At 37.6% G+C, this 18344-nt stretch overlaps 1 protein-coding gene across 3 annotated transcripts in view; it reads right to left on the reverse strand.

Annotated features, from left to right (window-relative positions):
* The window catches only part of khdrbs2 (KH domain containing, RNA binding, signal transduction associated 2), a 66459-nt gene that overhangs the window by 39446 nt on the left and 8669 nt on the right, over nucleotides 1-18344 (reverse strand). For 2 of the 3 annotated variants that reach the window (XM_087849719.1, XM_087849720.1), the window contains exons 1-2: nucleotides 15155-15418; nucleotides 2758-2874 (exon numbers count right to left, since the gene is read on the reverse strand). In XM_087849719.1, coding sequence (XP_087705845.1) covers nucleotides 2758-2874; nucleotides 15155-15418 — 381 coding nt within the window. Of the gene's footprint in view, nucleotides 1-2757; nucleotides 2875-15154; nucleotides 15419-18344 lie in introns of those variants that run through there. The other variant, XM_087849721.1, reaches the window with a different exon arrangement.

Below are 18344 nucleotides of genomic sequence, written 5' to 3' on the forward strand. Positions count from 1 at the left end.
CACGTGTCTTCCTCAAGATGAATTTCCATGTCGGCGACATAGCAGGGGACATAGTGAACATTAAAATTGCAGCTCGCTCAGTCCAGTATAACAATCTCAGCAAAGCATGCAGGTAAATGAACTGTTATGTTGCTGACAGTTTGACTGTTATTAACATTTTAGTGCCTCTTTACTTAATTTAGCACACCAAAGACAAGTTAATGTAGCACATGAGCAAACTCGATGGACTTAGTGGCAGTAAGCCAAAATTGTAAATGAACTCCTGCACCAGCCAAGGTACATCCAAGAATTAGATGGTGCAAAAAAAAAAAAAATCCTCATCTCAGTGCCTTCAAAAGGAAGACTTTCCATCTCACCATTAGGTCCATAAAAGGGCACTTTTAATGTATTAATTTCTATTTATAATACAAAGTTTAAACACTTATTACTTAGTCACAGTTATTCAGTTATATAATGATATTGGTATTAGCACGCAGAAAAAAATGACTGATTTCACCTATTCTATAGATAATCTCAATCTATTTGGTCCATTTTTGTATAAAAAATGTTTGGATGTATAGCATTAATATTGATCTTGGTAAAATAAATATTAATAACTGCGTGTGTCTTGTACTAATAATGCTGTTTCCAGACAAACATATCTAGACATTACCTGACTCGAGGTGCATGTGAGAATCATAACGTCTAACGCAGCCAGACTGGACGTTAGCCTCTCAGCTCTCTAATAAAAAGACTGTGCTGATGTGCGAGTAGAGCAGCTAACTGACTGGTGCATTCATCTCCAGCAGGTGACCATCACGTGTGCACGCTCTATCCTGACAGCTTGTCTAAATCACACTACTGAGTTTTTTTTTTTAAATGGTAGGACTATGTGTGAAACAGGCTATTTCCTGCTGCGTGTTATCTTAAAAGAAAGTGTGAAAAAAAAAATCCAACTTGTTCATGTCTAAAAACAGAAGCTTCTTTAGTTTGAGCATACATGGCTAAGTACATATCAAGATCATCCTAAAACTCCTATACTGAAAATCTAAGGGTCACAGCATAACTTCAGCTGGACATGCTTAAATTATTTTAAGCATCAGTCTGTGTGTATGTAGATGCAAGTGTATGATCTAAAGGCTGCGTAATACACGTATTCATAACCTTAATCAGAATAGTTATTAAATGGACTGTATATAATTTACACAGATGAACATTAGAACAGATTTGTTTGAGGGGTTTAAGTCTCTCTGGTCCTGCGATTACATTATTGATGATAACATAATTACATAATCATATGTAATTAATTAAACATAATTACATTTACTGTTCCAGTGGCATTTATTTGAAGTTCATATTTTTATCTTTCTGTTAAATATCATCAGAATCCAAATCACTTTTATTGTGTACACACAAAAGAAATTGATCTCCTCTTTCTTTGCTGCACTCAATGGACTCAACACAATAGACAAACAGACAATAACAATACGTGTTCTTCTTTGAGGACTTGACAGTATTTATGTGGTATATAGAATATACCACATACAGTATATACAGCGTGCTTTTGTAGCAGGTATGGTGGCTGTTTAGTACAGACACCATGTGAGCGATTTAAGTGTTGATCAGAGTGACAGCCTGTGGAAAGAAACTGTACAGATGTCTGGTTGTTTTGGTGCTCAGTGCTCTGCAGCACCAATCAGAGGGGAAGAGTTGGAGGTGGCCATGTTCAGGGTGTGATGGGTGTGTTGGGTGTGCTCATTTCCTGATTCTGGATTTTTTTTTTATAAGCCCTGAATGGAGGGCAACGTGACACCGGTGATTTTTTTCCACAGTCCTGACTGTCCGTTGTAGTGTGTTCTTGTCCTGCTTGGTGGATGATCCAAACTAAACAGTGATGTATGTGCTGAAAACCCCTGCTGCTAAATGCTCCTCCATGTTCACAGCCAGTTCTCTAACTATGCCTGTCTGCTATATGTTCCTGAGGGAGTGCTCTCCAAAGACACTTAAGAACTTGTTTTTACACATAACTGCGAGCTGCAAACAAAGCTATGGAAATGCTGACAGTGAAAGGAAACAGCAGTATTAGACAGCCAAACTTTATGCAGCATGCTATAAGCTACACGAGCTCAATAAACCTGAAGAAAGCTGTAAATTCGAATAACAAATGTCTTGTAAAAAAAGAGGGAAAAAAGTGTAAAAAATGAAATCAGTTAAAGCCTCTGTAAAGTTGCTCCAACAGCCTTTCCACTGTTTTGCCCTCAATATGTACTCGATGTATTGAAATGCAGCTCTAGTTTCACCAAAGTGGCGATAAGGCTGAAAGTCTTTTGTCATGTCTGAATGTCTGAATCAGAGGCTACAGTAATAATAGCAATGTAACTCTAGAGCAGCACAGTGCGACCTGTTATGAGCGTGAATACCAGATCCAGCAGGCTGTCTGTGTACATGCTCGGATAAGTTTGGCTCCAGGGGACCACATGTCAGCAGAATAAATGACTTTGGCAAAGAGATTCATTACTTTGCCTTCATAATTGACGATTACAGAATATGCTATTAAACAACACAGAAAAACATTCCCATTTTTCGCCTACATATGTTTGTCAAGTGAAAGCTATTAATTTTATTCTGGGTGTTATTCATCTCAGTTACTGCTCAGATGGTGTTGGTTAAAATATTCCACTGTGCTTTTGGTAGGATTTCAAGAGCTTTGTCTTTGTAAATATTTCTCTTTGATCAGCCAAACAGCTATATCTCAGCACCAATCGATAGATGCCTTACCTTGTCTTTATCTCTCATGGACCCTTTGCCAAGGATGGACATCTTCACTCCTGTCTCCTCTTGTAATCGTTTCATAGAATTTCCCCGTGGTCCCAGCAGCTTCCCTACAAAATTAAACTATGCAAGAGGAGAATAATGGCAATGAGAGACCTTATCAGAGTGTCCTGCATACCTAAGAAGAGAATTAATAGTTAAAAAGCTGATTTATATTTCCATATAACTGTTTTCTAAGCATCCTCTCTTTTTACGTGCTGCATGTAAAAGGGATTTGATCTTTTCAGAGAAAAGGTTAACCATGAAAGATCCCCGCTGGCCATTAGTTATCTATTATCGATATAACCTCACATTCCACTGATCATTTATCATGTGAGAAAAAGCTGAAATGTAGCCTGTAATAAATCAATATAATGGTGCTCTGTGTGTAGCACATTAAAGGTAAATGCAACTCTCATCTTCATTCCAGCATATGTGTCCATCTTGTGCTTGCTCCATGCCCTCGATAGTCATGTATCTTAGTGGCGTTTAGGGTCATCTAAGTCATGCTAAGAGAAAGAAAACGAATGGGAACATGGACTCAAACCAATAATATTCCTGAGACTGTTTCAGAGGTCAGTGCTGAGATAAAGTCAGAAATAATGACTTTCTTCCCAGTGGGAAATTAAGTAATACTATCCTGATGACAAACTATTAGATTAAAGCCTTGGGGCTATCATTTCCCTCTCACTGTGCACCAGCTAGTGTTCATACTGAGAAAAGTAACTCTGGGTAGCCACACCACTGCTGAGATTACCAGTTATTAAAAGGTAAAACTCATAACGCGACTGCAGTGAGTCTGGCAGTATTTGAAAACATGGGTGGGGATGACTTAATTGATTTCTACTTGAAATAAATGACTATTAACACTACCTAACACACAAAAAAAAACAGCTTCGACTTTCAAATGTTTCCCGTTAGGTGAGATTAAAAGTAGACCACCTCCGGAGTTGAACAGGTGGTCAGCCGCCTACTGCAACGCACTCTGTCCAGCCCTAAAATGACATTAACCTTTTCACAAAGCAGGTTCTCCTACTGTGAGAAGAGCTCATAACCTTACTGCCAGCTGTGTGCGGCTGCTGCAACGCAACTCCAATAACTGCTCGCTCAGCTTATTCAACCTAAAGTGTCCCGTCAATTTATGAAACAGACACTAATTTTCCATCTATCTTGTGCTGGGCTGACTTATTTTAATGAACATCATTAACACCACAAGTGAATGCCACAACCAGGATTTTGAGGCGCCAGGGGATGTGTATATGAAGAAGAAAAAAAATCTGCTGTCCTTGCCCGTCCTCTGATCTGAATGATTAAGGCGCCTTTGTGGATGCCTTTCTTCAGCTGCTTTGACAGGACTATCCTATAGCTGGCAGGGAGCTGGAGAGCAGATGGTCGTTGTGGCTACATCGGGAAGCCGCTCGCTGGGTGGTAGGAGAAGAGTGGCCTGTTTTCATTAAGCTAATGAATGTCTGGAGCCATTCTGCTGCTCCATGGTGAGCAATTTGAGCTTCGGAAAGGGGTATGGTTCAGTGTTAAATGAGGTTTGAAATGATTCTATATACCCCCTATAGTCTTAACACTGATAAGTGTGCAGATATTAGAAGGAAGGGTGTTGTGCATGCAACAATTAAGCGCAAAGACATTTTAAACATTGAACAAATACTGGATGATAAAATGGCTGGAATGAAACCCTTGTTTGTACAGTATGCTGTATTGCACACTCTGGGTCTTCTTTTTCTTTTCTTCTGAAAACCAAATTTTAATGCTTTGGTCTCCATACTGATTCTAAAATACAAAGCTCTGCGCTGTGTAACCTTCCAAGTTCACAGGGTATAACGAAAAAGGTGAAGATTGAGTTGGACACAGCTTACAAATGTAGCTGAATAAAGCACTTTTCAAAAGCACCTCAGTGTGTCTGTTTCGTGGTTGTGCTTCCTTCAGTGGCCTGCATCTGCAAAAACAAAGTGAAAAACACATCTCCAGTCTGACGACACGTGTGTAGCATTGTTTTTTAACTGGTTTGCCTTTTGTAATGGCATCTCAGTATTTGCAGCATGTTTCATTGTGTTGCAAATGCGCTGTCAAACTGATGAATGTACGTCTCAGCCGTCTTATGTTTTGCCTATCTGCATACATTTTTCTAAAGGAGAACAAACAAAGTTCTGTGTGGCTCCAGAAGGTGCTGTGTGAGGCTACAGTTAATAAGGCACCTCACTAGAGGTCCCCGTGTTTTTTTAGGCTGTCCATCAATGCTACACGGGTGCGATGCTAGGACACCCTGCAGGCACAGGTAATCCCCCCAGTAATATATGTAATACACATCTGTTCTTCCTTTCCCAGTTTTATAAACAAGATCATCCCAGCTTCAGCTTCTGTACCGTATGTTCATAAAGGAGTTCAAGTTTACCTAACTTCAACTTTTATTTTAAAGATGTCAGTAAACACGGATGTTTCTGTGTTAAATGATTTAAAAAATGTTGACACAACAAGAAATGCCTGCGAGTTTTCATTTTAAAAAAAGGTGTTATTTTCTGTTCACACTTTTTGGTTGTTGTGTTTGCATTCACACCAAATGTGAAAGGTGCCTTCATCAGTGACTGAGACCTGACATTGGATTCTTCGTCACCTTTGCAGACTTGTAAATCAAAGGATGAAAATGTGTGAACCAAGAGTGATCCCAAACATGGAAAACTTGGAAGCAACGGGGAATTATATGCACTGTATTAGTTTAATCCTGGTGAGCTGCACAACTTAATGTCTCCAGCTTGACAACTACCAAGAAAAAGTTTTGTACTTTTAAAGCATCACATTTTCCCTGAACGAATGAATGAACGAATGAATGAATGAATGAATGAATGCATTAGAAGGTCTGATTATATGGGGAATACCACATATGTACATTATTCATAACAATACTGCCACTGTTGTCTATAAGGGGCTGGACTGATTTGGTGAAATCACTCTTGCTGGCTTTTGCCTTTTATGTTTTTTTTTTAATGACGTACTATGTTTCCTACAATGCTGAGATCTTTGTAAACTTAAAACAGACCCATTTGTGAGTGCAGACCAAAGGTCTTTTTTCCATACATTCAAAAAATAATGACACTTTGAAAATACATTACAAGTTCATTTTTATGCTCCTTAATTTAAAGTAATAAATGTGATTATGTGAGAAAAGCTAAATAAAAGGCAAACATCAAAGGAGGCACTCAGCGCCCTCCTGATGTTTCCCCTCATGTTTATTTATTAATTTGATATATTTTTAAGTGCTAAAGCAGCTTGTTTCCATTCTTCAGTATAAGGTCAGTTCCAAGGGAAGTATACTGACATTTTGCACCTTGTCGAACCACTGTGGCATTGCATGTCTAATAACAAAACAACTTTTTAGCTTTCAGGTTGGAAAATTTGTTGCCCTTTTATGCAGTGCACTGGGGCCAGTCAAGATCAGCAGATGTCCTGAGGGCACTCACTGCCAGGTTAGTGAGCTGTGGTACTGTGGAAGTCCAGGTCCTCTCTGATAGGAGGATTAAAGCTTTAGGTGGAGGTTTATGCTTTAATGACAGCTTGGGATGACTGGGCTGTGAGCGTGTCGGATGAGTGTGTCCTATCAGCCCCACGGACATTAAAGGAAGCAGATGAGTGGTTGTTTGGGGAGCAGTGTGGCAAGGGGAGGACACCTGGTGAGCTTTTCAGAAGGGCAACACAGTCAAAAGCCAGACGTGTCTGTAAATGTTAATGCTAATCAGTCATATCTGTCGTGTATCTACAACTTTTGTCTAAAAAAATGAATAAAAAAAGAAAAAACAAAGATACAGACCGTCTTTAGGGGACATGAGACATGTGATACAAATCATACTTCATGCAGGATTTTCTAAATATTTACAGTGAAATACTTGGAATGGTTCATCAATTGCAATGCAATATTTTCCATTCATATATATGGCATGATGGTGTGGGGCTGGACGACTTGCTGTTATTGATGGAACCATGAATTCTGCTCTCTACCTCAAAATCCTGAAGGACAATTTCCAGCTATCAGTTTGTGCCCTGCACAATGATCCAAAACATACCAGCAAGTCTACCTCTGAATGGATTAAAATTGAATTATGACTGAATTATGACAATACTGCAAAGAAAAGTGGGCCAAAACACCTCCACAGCAATATGAGACTTAAGTCACTGTAAAAGCTTGGTTACAGTTCTTGTTGGTACAATGAGTTATAATTTTTATAAGGAAAATTACTTATTCACATAGGGTCACATAGATTTGGATAGGTTTTTCCCTTAGTAAATGAAAAGCTAATTTAAAGGCTTTATTTTAAATTTACTCGGGTTAATTTTGTTTAATAATAACATTTCTGTGATAAACCGAAACATTTAAGTGTGACAAATATGCAAAAAAAAAACTAAGGGAGAGGGAAAGAACAAAGACAAACAAGTTCACACAAACCCAGCTCCCTTCTCGCAAGTCTATAACAGCTCCATGGCTTTTAAATAAGAAATACAAGTTGTTATCTAAAGCTTAGTTTAGAATAAAGTGTGGAGATTTCTTAAAATGAGAATAACATCCAGTTCATTTAAAATTCACAGTGTATTGAAGTGAAAACAAGAGAAAGACAAGTTTTTACTACTAATTAAATGTTAACTATTTAACATTACAAAGCTTTTCTGGTCTTTTGCAGCTGAAATAAAAATTACCTTATAAATGATCTGTTACTAAAACTGTAATTTTGTAGTATCGTCAGTTAAACTGAAATGATTTGCAAACCACTGCATTCTGTTTTTATTCATATTTTACACAGTGTCACAACTTATTTGGAAATAAATGGAGTTACATTTCCCTCTTCCTTAGTTTTTTTTGCATATTTGTCACACTTGAATGTTTCAGTTCATCACAGAAATTTTACTTATTCAGCATACTGAGAGTGCACGGTCAACACTTTCACTGTGTTTCACTGCACATTAACACAAATCTTCATACAAGGTTTGCGTTAATGACATTAATGCAACGTATTATGGCAGTTAGTGAATCCAGGCCAACAACTAACTAATGGGATAATTAATCAGTAATAGCTTCTTGGACTAAAAACACTATTTGGTTGCATCCAGCAGACTTTAATCAGCATTAGCGACAACTTGCAGCCATGCTTGTGTCTATCAAATGAAACCAAAAGCAGTATTCACTGTCAGTTTTGCTTTCGTTTGGTATCGAATAACTTAGGCTCTTTAGCTGCTAATTGCCTGGCTGTGCTCACCAGCTGCATTCCAACTTTATCTGATGAGTGCTAACAGGCATCTAGCAAAGAATGGGTTTATCTGTGTTTTGTCACTAAAATATCCGCCTGGTGAAATAAACAGGAAAGATGAGAGCGTGAATCAGAAAAGTAAAACTGGTCTTTGAAAGCCAAAAATAAGCTGACAGATACTAAAATGCTCTGTAGTGATGAAGGGGGAAGCAGTGTGAAGTTCTCTGTGAGCTCATTGATATGATTTATTCTATTCTATAGATTAGACCATTAAGTTGTTTTCCAAACATTTATTAATTTTTATTGTTCGATTTGGAGCCAGAAGTGATATTGCAAGGGATGGATCTGAGGAATGGTACACACAGCCCAAAGCACACCTATTTTTAATACCTATTTTACTTTAAATGTGGCTATACTTTACAAATTAATGTCATCCTAAATAATTTCTGGTGACTGAGTATCATTAGAAAATTGTTTACCGAGGTCTCAAGTCAAGCGAGGATGAGGGCCATTTTTTCACAGACATCGATAGAAACTGGCTTCCTTTTGAAGCCCCCTGAATTTCCCCTGCTGGCTTTAAAGCTAATATTGAAGGCTGCATCTATCTTTTATACAGGCTGTGCCTTCTTGCAGATATCTATCCATTACAATTTGCATGAGGTTCCTATAGTGCATTTCATTTTGGGATAATAGTGTCAATCAACAGCATACTGTGGATTTTTTCTTTGCCATATCCAGATATTTCACTTGATTCTGTCACATTTCTAAAAACGAATGCATTATGTACTACCAGAAATGGACTGTTGTTAGTATGGGAAGGCACAATCTTACAATTTTTTAAGTCTCACGAGCAGACATCACATCACACAGTCATCACATAAACACTAACTCTGTAGGATCCCGAGTTGGAATTGTGATTGTATCATATAAGAGCTTAATTTTAATTCACACCCTGTACTCTCTTGACTGTATTCAGTACTTATCTAAGGAAAACACCTTTCCCCGTGATAGGCCTTTCTTTAGGACATTGACATCTCTGGGCAGACAAAAATAGGATTTCTGTATGGGCAGCACTGCAGCCACAGCACTATTTAAAGGTTACAATAACAGACAGATAAGCTCAAAATTGTGGCATCCACAAGGACAAAATACAGTTTAATGTGTTTTGGGCTCTCCATTTACCTGCAGAGGAGATGGTTAACCTGCTGAGATAATAGTTTGAAAATACCGGGTTGAAATGTGTCCATTTTATTTAAGAAAAATCATTATTCTAATAAAAAGGGAACAACTATTTTTTATATAACATTCTCGTATATCCAGTTTTGCAGAAATCCCTAGCTCTACACTCAAGGTAGCTGACAAGGTCAGCCAATTAAAAACCACTTCATACCCCAAGGTTAAGAGATGCTAATCAAACTGTCTCATTAAACACCAGAGGATAAATTCTAGATGAATCTAAATGATAATGTCTTTGCTGATTATTTTAATCATATTCTTTTGCTGAGTAAATAGTAACCTTAGAGCAAAACTTCAAGACTTTCACGAGAACCTTGTGTAAGGATCATTTGTTTACATACCAAAGAAAGGACAGATACAGATGAACTTCTTTCACCCGCTAACTGAACTCAACGCTATTTCAAGGTCTCATGGTGTTTTTAGAGAAGATTAAAAATAGAAATGTTGGTAAGGTTACTGAAGCAATGTCTCAAGGCCAAATTTCTTTTTTTCACAGGCTATAAAACAAAACAAACAAAAAAAAAAAAAAAAACTGCTGTAGATTTTGCAGAAAACGTTGCAAAAAAAAAAAACCCAACCACACAGGTCATTCATTATCCGATGGGTCAGTCTGTAACAATACATAAGATAAAAATAGAAAGGTGGTGTAGAAGCTGCAGTTTTACAAGCTGAATTCATGTATTCCACACATGCTGCTGCACAATTTTACCAAGATTAAGACACTTTTACAAACACACCGTTTGCTGTAGCTGAAGTATTTGATCTCAATTATGAGGTTGGCTTACTATATTATATTATTTGAGCATTTCCATTGTAATTCCACAAATGTTGAACTTTATACACAGTAAAAATAATCTGCACAGATACAGTAAAATGTGCTGTTTTAAAATGAAGGAATTTTCCATATTGTTTTTTTTACTTATGTTTTTAAACCACACATTGTTTTTTTTTTTACCATTTACAGAAATTTGCTGTTAAAAAACGAGTAATGTACTGGAAGAAAATTACCAAAACATTTTCTGTTTTTTCTTCTTTTTTTCCCCACAGTGTACTGATGAGCCAAAACATTATGAACAATCACAAGTGAAATTATCTCATAAAAACAGTGCATTTCAAGATCTGAGATTCAAATGAACAGTCTTTGAGTCGCTGTGTTTGATGCTGGTGAAATGCTTATGGTAATGGTTATTGTCAGACAAATGGGGCAGAGCATATTCAAAATGGCAAGGTTTGAGAGCAACACCTAGTCACAGCGGTGGGTACCTGGCTAAAATAGTTTGGGGGCGTGGGGGGCAAACTATAGACAAGCACCCCAGTGTTGGCGGAGACGTGCAAGTGAAACAGTGATCTGCTCCAGCGCACAACTTTAATGATGTTGTGCTATCACAGGTTAAGTATGCAGCGTCCATGGCCTTGAGGTTTGAGCTGTTTTAGAAGCATTGAGGATATTCGTCATGTTTTAGCTCATGAGTGTGGTTTAAGTGTGTGATACTGAAACACAGATTAAAGTATGTTCTCAAGTGATCATTTTGTTCGGAGAAAGAAAGAGAACAGTGAAAAAATGATCTGCTTGTGTCAGTGGAAGATCTGTCCAGAGGTTCTAAATGACCTTTTTTTTTTTTTTTTGCTAATTTTAATGATATCAAGCAGTAAAAACTGTACATCACCTCATTATTTTTTTTTATTAAAATGCCAAATTACATTTATTTACTTACATTTCTGATCAGAAAAAATTGTTTTCTTGGTTCACTGTTATGATTTATTAATTTTTGACTTCTCAGAGAAGGCCAATGTTTGGGCATAAATATGTGATTCAGTCCAGTGAATTCAGCTGAAATAGTTTTTTTTCCTTGTTTTTTTATGAAAGGTGGTGCAGCACTGATGTGCAAATTGCAAACCATCTCTTATAAATGAAAACCATATCCCCGTACTATGCTGTGTCTGTATTGATTTGGCAGCATTTTTTGTATCTGCATACATTTGAAATGCAGTCAAGTGATACTGTATCAACAAGCAAGCATACTGTGTCGTCTATGCTTGAGTCAATGATGTTATCTAGCATTATTATACACTTGTGTGACCCTGGATTGTCTTAACGTGACTTTAACATGACCATTATCACATCTATAGCACAGAGACATTAAACTAGACTACACTGCATACATGAATTAGACTAAACAGGACTTTTCATAGGCAGTATAGACAGTTAACAAGAGGAACAAATGATAAACTAAGAATATTTGAATCCTCACATTTTTATTAACAATACTGTGCATTTCCTGCTGTGACATGTTAAAAGTGAAAACCTGCAGCGTGTCTGTCAATGTGCCATTAGGAGTGATTTCATTAGCGCTGGTAGTTTTACTCACAATTACACATGATCTTGTCAAATCTAAAACTACTCAGAAGGATTCTCTCATGCAATAATTTAATTACTTTGCATTTAATTAGTCTTCAGTAAGATGGAAGCTGTAACCAAGAATGAGCCCTGCCAGACTACTGAAATGAGAGAGAACAGTGTTTTGCACCGCCACCGGTGACAGAAAATCTGACTGGACATTATTGAAGAGTTGATGTCACAAACGCAGAAAATTCCAGTGTAATTAAACCAATTAGTTTGTGCATCTTGGCAGGGCCAGATGTTGTCAAAGTACAAAATCTAATATCGATCAATGAACCGAGGACCAACATTCAGATCTGTGTGACACTGATGCAAAAACATTCATTTAACTAAGTCCCCCCCCCCCCTAAAAGTTCTGGATATTGTGCCCAATTTTCTTCATGGCTGCAAGTTTTGCACTGCTTTCTTTTTAGTTAGGCTCATTCACTTTGCAGGCCATGCACTTGATCAGAGAGTTGCTTAATATGCCAAATTATCATTAAATGAAAGTGCAGTGTTACCAAGATGTTTAAGATAGTGAGACTGCAGTCTTGCGGGGTGCTGACTGTGCAATCAGGTCACAGAAGCTGTTGTTGGACAACTGTTTTGTCCCTCTGGACTGCAGCTTTGCTTTCTGTGCAGCATTGGCAAACTTGAGCTTCTCTATTGCACCTGTGAATTTCATGTTTAAAATGATGAAAACACTTTAAATGTATTTGTTATGTACCTCCGTGCTTCTCGGGTTTTCTTAACTGCAAGCTCCACTGATTTTCATTAACCATCTAATCAGGAGCAGACTCACACATGGGACTCGAAGTGAATGCAATTAATCAGCAGGAAGGATATAAAGCCGAACATGCGCTATCTACAGAAATTTAATTTTACCTCCAATTTTTACGTTTTCAAGAAGAAAATTTATGCTTCCGCAGAATCCATATGTTTGGCATTATAAGAAAACTCTCAACCCACCAGCTGAACTGATGGATGCCTGTAGTGTGTGTCAGTGCTCTTCACACCCATCCAAAAGCTTAATATACACTAAATATAAATATAATATATTAAAAGCAGTTTGTGTGCTCTAAGTGAAATGATATTTTAACATTTACAGTGAGGATGCAATTTTGAACAATAAGACATCTTATATTTGGATAACAGATGTGGGGAGAAAAAGAAGCACAAAAACACATTTCTTTGTCTTTTTTCCCCCCCAAGAAGCCAATTCAGTCACTATTTTTCATAGCGTTTAAATCAATTTAAGTGAAGAGGTCCTGAACAAAGCTTAATTAGTTGCTTAATGCTGACCTGAGGAGGAAACAGCAAATTGATTTGTATGGAGAGTCCTGTGGGGCTCCTTGGACTAAAGCATTGCCTGTGCTCAGGACAGTTTTCAGATTTCTCTCTCCTCCCAGCACCATCTATTTTCTAGTCGTGTAACTAGTAACACTGTATGATGAAGTCTTGAATGTACAAAAACTGAAATATATCAAAGTAGAAGCAATAACTATATGAATTTGTCTCTGGGAAAATGAAAAAATACGTCAAAGAAAGTATCTGAATTTAGAGTTTTTTACAAAAAGACTAAATTATAATTACTGACTCTTTTGTTGAGTTTTTTTTTCTTAACAATTTGTCTCATTGGCTAAGTTAAAATGCACTAATCTTCCACTATTTTTGGCAAGATACTGAACGTGGTGAAAACCATTTGGGTATTCAGAAGGAGGTGGTTTTCAATATAGGACTAGTATTTTTCAGGTACTGGGAGTAGGATGTGTTCCAATATGTGTCTCAGTTAAGTAGTGACACGCAGTCTTTTCCCTTCTGTGCACAAACTAGACCAAAAGAAAGGCACACATTTCCTGTCAGGAGAAACAATTTTACTTTTAAACATTATGGAAGATGTGAGCAGGTATGTTGATATGTAAAAATATGGTAGTTTCAAGAGGGTGGTTAGAGGAATGAAAGAGGAAGACTGTGTTCTAAAATCCCATTTTGATGAGGTAAACTAGGCTATAAATTGTACATCCATTTTTCTTTAGCAATGTAGCTTAGTGGTAAAAGTGGAAGGAACCATCAGAGGATAGGTACACTGTGGTTAAAAAATGGATACACAGGTAGGCTGTGGTAATTTAAACGATGTTCAGTTGGTACTGAGGGGAACAAAGTGTGCCAAGAAAATATTCCCTACACAATTACACTGCCACCACCAGCCTGATCTATTGATGCAAGGCAGGATGGAGCCATGCTTTCATCTTGCTTATGCCAAATTCTGACCCTACTGTCCAAATGCTGTAGCAGAAATCAAGACTCATCAGACCAGGCAACATTTTTCCAATCTTCTGTTGTCAGTTTTGGTCAGTCTGTGAGAACAGTAGCCTTGGTTTCCCATTTTTAGCTGAAAAGAGTGTCACCCAGTGTGGTCGTCTGCTGCTGTAGCCCATCTGATTAAAGGTTACATGTGATACTGTTACTGCTTTCCTATCTCAAAGCAGTCTGGCCATTCTCCTCTGACCTCAACACGATATTTTCACACAGAAAACTTCCTCTGACTTTTCTGATCATTCTCCGTAAACCCTAGAGACGGTTGTGTGGTGAAAATCCCAGTAGATCAGCAGTTTATGAAATACTGGCCCCAGCCGTCTAGCACAAACAGCCATGCCACCTCCAGAATCACTTAAATCACCTTTCTTCTACATTCTGGTGCTGAGAATGAACTTGAGCAGGTCGTCTTGACCATGTCTACAAATCTAAATGCACTGAACAGCTGCCATCCGATTGGCTAGTTAGATATGCGTTACAGAAAAGTTAAACAAGTGTGCCTAACAAAAATCAGGTTTCTCAAAATTAAATAAAACATATAATAATACATATTATTATACACATAATACAACATCTTAATGTCAGCTAGAATCAGAGATGTTATGACAAGGAAAAAAAAGACAGGAAAGTACAGCGTGAGTATGAAGTGTATTAAAGGCTTTTTCATGAATGTCTGGACTCAAGGGCAGTGGAGCTTTCCGTGACTGCAGTGGCAGTACAGCCTTTTGCTGCTCCTCAAGCAGCTGTGTGTTGCTTAGCTGCCTGACGGAGCAGCCTCATTAGGCCACGTTTCAGACTTTGTCAGTACTGACGTTGCATAACTCAGATACAGAGCAGTGTCATAGAGTGATTTATGGTTACTGTTCCTCACTGTACCCTTGGGTGCTTTAGTCTGCTGAAAACTTTGGTTTTTGGTGACTACATCAAAATAAACAGACAGCATCCGGTGACTTTCTAATAGCCAGTTTGAGGCTCATGGGGATTTTAGTGTAGAAGTAGGAGTTGTGAACAGGTGAAGCCGACCTGGAGGGGAGACTAAAATGCTGCTAAAATGACTGAAAAAATATAACACATACTCTGTTCTTCTTGCACTTCCATCACAGTTTAATTGTTCGGATCACTTGCACATTTCCGAAGAAAATAAAAAATAAAATGTAGGACCCTGTAGAGCTGTTATGTCTCTTACCTTTGGATACTGTTGGACAGGAATGAGAACTCTTTCGGAGAGCTTGATGTTTTTATTGCTGATAATGTCTAGGTATTTCTTGGTGTCACCATCTTTTCTTAATTCATCACCTTCGTACTTTTCGATCTCTGCGGAGACACAAAATAAGTAAAAAAAAAAAACAGATGAGATAATAATGAGTTTGTTATGTAACTGAAAAAGCATCAGCCAATAAGCAACTGCAGAATCACAACAAAACAGCGTCATTTTAGACCAGGAACACATTAGCAGAAATTTAACTCACACGCTGAATATTTTGCTGACTATTTCTTATGTCAGCTGTAAATATGCTCACATTGCACACTTAATAACAAAAGATAATCCCGCTGACTCCTGATATGTCCTTTCACATCAGGCCCTGCAATCTCATGATCCAGTAATTCCAATCAAAATAACAATAGAGTCAGTCACACTCAGCTTGCACTACCTCACTTCATTACGAACTGAGCTCTTGCGGGCTGTCAGGAGTCTCTCCAACGCAGCACAGGACTTATGTAGATGTTGGCTTAAACATATAAAACGTTAGATATTAGCAGGTAAAAGCCATTTGGGGCGGTTAAGATTAGATATGTAAAGTAAGATATTAGGATCCTATTTGCAGATCATTGGTTTCAATCAAACTGCACTGTTTCTCCTTATAAATCTGCAAGGTAGGCAAATCTTGTGCAAATTGACCCAAAAGTCATTTTGTGCATCCCCAGCCTTATTGCAATAAGATGAAAGATGAAAGGTGGATATTAGGTGCCCAGTTCAGCATACTATATCAGTTTGACAGGAGCGGAAGGACTCCCTGAACAATGATATCTTTGGACAATTTTTTACAACACCTGAGCTGCAAGGCTAAAAAGGCATTTAGAAATGAAGCTGTTTGTTGTGCCTATACCCTGCTTTGTGACTAATTATCAATAATTGTAAGTTGTTGCATCACAGAAACTCATAGATGTGACTACTCCTGAGTTTATATATAGAAATTCAGGAATTTGTTTAGAAGGGAGTATTGAACCGTTCAAAACAAATATGTAAGATTTTAAATTTAAATTGATTGACTAAATTGACTTGAAAAACACGAAATGTCTCAATTCGACCATGTGAACATTCAAAGCTTTAGCTCAATGTTCCGGGTCTTTTAGAGAGTTAGCTTTTGCAGTTTTATGAAGTGAAGTTGATTTTCTTCACTACTGTCTGTGAAATCACATAGACGAAAATTCAACAGCCCGAAATGAACCAATTTCTTCCCACTCTACACAATCTCTGATTGTGCCTGATTGTCCGAGGAAGATCGTTTAAATTGGATCATGTTGTCTCTTTTTTGCAGTTTCTCTGAGATGACTCTCACCAGAGCTGCAGAACCGTCTGGGAAAAAAATGGAGTTCATGAAAAGTGGGCGCAAGCAAATGAGAGGGTGCCTTTTTAGCTTTTTAGAGGATTAAATAAGCTTTGATTTTTTTTTTTCATATAAGGATGTAAAAAAATAAGGTTTTGTTCATTGCTTCTAAAAGACTTTCTTATATTACACAAAACCTTGTATTTTTATCAGATCACTTCCACTTGTATCAAAAATATGCAAAACCATATTTTTCAATGTAGCCCAGAGCGGCAGTGACAGAAAGGACAGCTTTATGTAAACCAAGCAAACACTGAGCAACACTCACCCAGACCTTCATTACCTGCCACTGAAAGCAGACTGCACCTAATGCTGCTTGTGGAGAGCACAGGTAAACAAGACCCCTCCAACCTTTTATTTCCCTCAACATAGCTGATTCACCCCTCCTTATGTGACACTTTACACCAGACAAGTGTCCCCAGATAAGAGGAGCTAACATAATACGACTTTGTAAAAATAACATTTTGCCAAAGGAGATAAACCAAATGCAGCTCAACACACTTTCATATTTTGAATTACTTTGGCTTTTCATACAGTGGAAAACAAAGAGTAAAGCGCTAAAAATGAAAATGAAGCATGCTATCTGAGGAAGCTAGTCTGTTTTTAGTTACGCTAGCCATGGGGATGTCACAGTCAATCAGTTGATTGTAAATTGTACAAACTTGTGATCCTTTAACTTTTTCTCTATTGGCATTATCAAAAAACAAACAAAAAAACCCCAAACCCATATCTACTGACGTTCATTGTTTATTCATTGCTTTCTAGCAATTGTTAGCATGCTGGTGGTTAAAATTAAATTATAACCTGTTGTTTTAGCCAGTCAGACATTTAGTTTAAATACCTCTGTGCCTAATAGATTTTAAACAATGTTTTTTTTCCTTCGATTAACAAAGCCTTTTAGTGAAGCAACCTCAGAGATGAGGTTCGGGTCAGTGGATGGGTCAACAAAACATTTTTTGATAACAGATGGAAGTTGACTTTGTGTTTACCTTAGGGACTTTTTTAAAAGTATCATCTACTTTCTGCTGGGTAGGCAAGCATTTTTTGCCACTCTGTTAGTCATTTTAAAGGAGGCAGATGTGGACATAAATTTCCTCTTGTACTCTTTGCCGAGTTGTGCCCTGTAACTGCCTGAAGCACGATGTGTTCATAGTTCATCTGCAAAATATCCATTTGAGAGCTATTTGTTGTTACGGTCAAATCGACTCATTTTATTTTGAGAGATAAACAAAAATATTGGGATCAAAATGACCCCAGTTGGTGTCACCATATAAACATAACAAAAATACTGTTTTCTGGAAATGATATAAAACGACATTTATTGAATCAGAGGATAATTTAAAAAATCCTTTGAAGACTAATGTGGATTGCACTAAAATGATAACAATCAGGCTATTTTTCAGATGACATTTTCAGATGCTTTAAGAAGAAATCTGTTAACATTTTATTGTGATGGTTGTTTCATACAGTAGTTTGGTAGCACTTATGTGTTGCTGCTGGGATGAGGATTGATGGGATAGACACTTATTCTGGTCTGCAAACTGCAGGTGAACCAAAGAGGCAATTGCATATAAAGGAAAAGAAAGAGAAAAAACAGGCTTGCAATCTATAAATCCCGAGACACACTCACACTGATATCATCTTTGTCAAAATAGCAGGAAGCAAAAGGAGACTAAAGATCAGAGGAGCAAGAATGTGCTTTGAAGGTCACTGGTTACAGTCTGCACACTGGACAGAAAAAAAATCTCATTTGGGGAGCTAAATGAG

The sequence above is a fragment of the Neolamprologus brichardi genome, chromosome 13 (genome assembly GCF_056152115.1).
Source record: "Neolamprologus brichardi isolate AB-2024 chromosome 13, ASM5615211v1, whole genome shotgun sequence".
In the NCBI taxonomy this organism is placed as follows: Eukaryota; Metazoa; Chordata; class Actinopteri; order Cichliformes; family Cichlidae; genus Neolamprologus; species Neolamprologus brichardi.